Source organism: Rhinopithecus bieti, unplaced genomic scaffold (genome assembly GCF_001698545.2).
Source record: "Rhinopithecus bieti isolate Rb0 unplaced genomic scaffold, ASM169854v2 scaffold_2350, whole genome shotgun sequence".
Taxonomy (NCBI): domain Eukaryota; kingdom Metazoa; phylum Chordata; class Mammalia; order Primates; family Cercopithecidae; genus Rhinopithecus; species Rhinopithecus bieti.
Window position 1 is genome coordinate 333,479 of NW_016803902.1, and position 2,423 is coordinate 335,901.

The 2,423-nt window shown below is 41.3% G+C and overlaps 1 protein-coding gene across 7 annotated transcripts in view; it reads right to left on the reverse strand.

Moving 5' to 3' along the window:
* UEVLD (UEV and lactate/malate dehyrogenase domains) overlaps positions 1 to 2,423 on the reverse strand; it is a 72,989-nt gene that overhangs the window by 11,270 nt on the left and 59,296 nt on the right. For all 7 annotated transcript variants that reach the window (XR_001882592.1, XM_017858121.1, XM_017858112.1 and 4 more), the window contains one exon: positions 1,647 to 1,820. Coding sequence is in view for 6 of the 7 variants with exons in the window: in XM_017858121.1 (XP_017713610.1) it covers positions 1,647 to 1,820 (174 nt within the window). In the remaining variant the exon portion in view is untranslated. The remainder of the gene's footprint in view (positions 1 to 1,646; positions 1,821 to 2,423) is intronic.

Genomic DNA, 2,423 nt, shown 5'->3' on the forward strand with positions numbered 1-2,423 from the left:
CCCCTCCCAGGTTGCAGCAATTCTCCTGCCTCAGCCTCCCGAGTAGCTGGGACTACAGGCATGCACTGCCATGCCGGGCTAATTTTTGTATTTTTAGTAGAGATGGGGTTTCACCATGTTGGCCTGGATGGTCCTGATCTCCTGAGCTTGTGATCCATCCACCTTGGCCTCCCAAAGTGCTGAGATTACAGGTGTGAGCCACCACGCCCAGCCCAGAGAGGTTATTTTCTGTATCATGCTCTACCTTGCAGCACTTACATGCTGAGTGAAATTAATAGTAAAGTACTTCAAATGATGAAGTAATGACTAACTTCCCCCAAATCACTTTCCAACTCTTCGATCAAGTATTCACAGATCTTCAAAATGTAATTTCAATTACATTTATCTGGTTTAAACTTTCTGCAACAAGTAGTCCACATTTTTTATCCCATGAATATGCCATACTTAACTTTGTGCTTTTGCCTAATTCTAATTTCCCGTTCCTAGAACGTTTTTCCTACTCTTCACTATCTATTAAAATCCTATTCATTCATCCAAACTCCAGTTCAAACTCCAAATGGCCTTTATAGAATTTTCTCTAGTAATTTCAGCCCATGTTAAATGCTCACTCATAAGTATCCAAGCACTGTAAGTGTATAGTACTCACTTTGGCACTTATTCAAATAGTATACTGTATCTTTATTGTACTCATATACTTAAATGAACAAAATCAGGGTAAAGAGCACTTTAATCACTGACCAACCTGGCTTTATAGCAAGAGAGAAACAATAAAGGAGTAAGGGAAGAGATTCTTAAGTCAAATAAGCAAAGCATTCCTTTGAAATAGGAAAAGGAGCTTTCCAATACAGGAGACTGAATGCCTTTTGTGGGAAAGAGCAAGTGGTTGGAGAAAAAGGCCATAGGGATAAACAATGAGTGAAAATTATGTTCAAAAAGCAGCAGACAGGAGGTATGTATCTAGGGAGAAGGTCTGAACTTGGGAAAGGTAAGCAAGGTTGAAGGGTGGGGAGAGTAAAGGAAAGAGTTCTATATATGCTTTAAAGTTTATTTAAATGTTTCTTTCTGGAAAATTAAAGTTTTAAATTAATCCTGGACTCTGAAATTCAATTAAAAAATATAAAATCCTACTAAGTGGTCTTGTCTAACCTTAAATTTACTAAAAAGTAATTACAATCAGAATGACACATATGAGGAATTTATTCACAATATAGGGCCTGTTATACAGAAGGCACACTCAAATGTGGAACAAAGCCAATTAAGCCCACAATTCTGGAGTCCTCAGATATATGTGAATGCCATGACCACTGGCAATTTTGGTTATAACTAATAATAACGTACTTCTTTTTTAGCAATGGGGTCTCACCCTGTCACCCAGGCTTGAATGCAGTGGTGCAATCATGGCTCACTGCAGCCTTGACCTCCTGGGCTTAAGGGATCCTCCCACTCAGTCTCCCGAGTCGCTGGGACTACAGGTATGCACTACCATGTCTGGCTAATTTTTTATATCTTTTTGTAGAGATGGGGTCTTGTTATGTTGCCCAAGCTGGTCTTGAAGTCCTGGCTTCAAGCAATCCTGCCTTGACCTCCCAAAGTGTTGGAATTACAGGCATGAGCCACCACACCCAGCCTAAAAATGTACTTCTTACCTTTGTCTTCTCCTTGCTCGCCAATAACCCATACTTCTTTGCCTGAAGTCTGTGCCTTCAAAACATTTGTAATAATATACTGTAATCTCTGTGAATCCAGATTACATCCAATTCCAATCACTCGATTTGCAGGAAATGCACTCAGTTTCCATGTCACATAGGTCATGATTTCCACTAAATATTGCATACAAGGTAAAAAATGTAAAGGTTAAAAAATATATACTTCTAGCCTAGCTCACAAAATATTTATTATTTTAGTAAGTATATTAGGCCCTCAATGTACTGCAGCATTATATATATATAGCTGGGACTATAGGCACGTGCCACCATGCCCAGTTAATTTTTGTATTTTTAGTAGAGACAGGGCTTCACCATGTTGGCCAGGATGGTCTCAATCTCTTGACCTTGTGATCCACTCACCTTGGCCTCCCAAAGTGCTGGGATTACTGGCGTGAGCCACCGTGCCTGGCCCGTAACATATTTTTAATATACATTAGATCCCAGCACTTTGGGAGGCCGAGACGGGCGGATCATGAGGTCAGGAGATCGAGACCATCCTGGCTAACACAGTGAAACCCCGTCTCTACTAAAAAATACAAAAAAAAAAGTAGCCGGGCGAGGTGGTGGCAGGCGCCTGTAGTCCCAGCTACTTGGGAGGCTGAGGCAGGAGAATGGCGTAAACCCGGGAGGCGGAGCTTGCAGTGAGCTGAGATCCGGCCACTGCACTCCAGCCTGGGCAGCAGAGCGAGACTCCGTCTTAAAAAAAAAAAAAAAAAA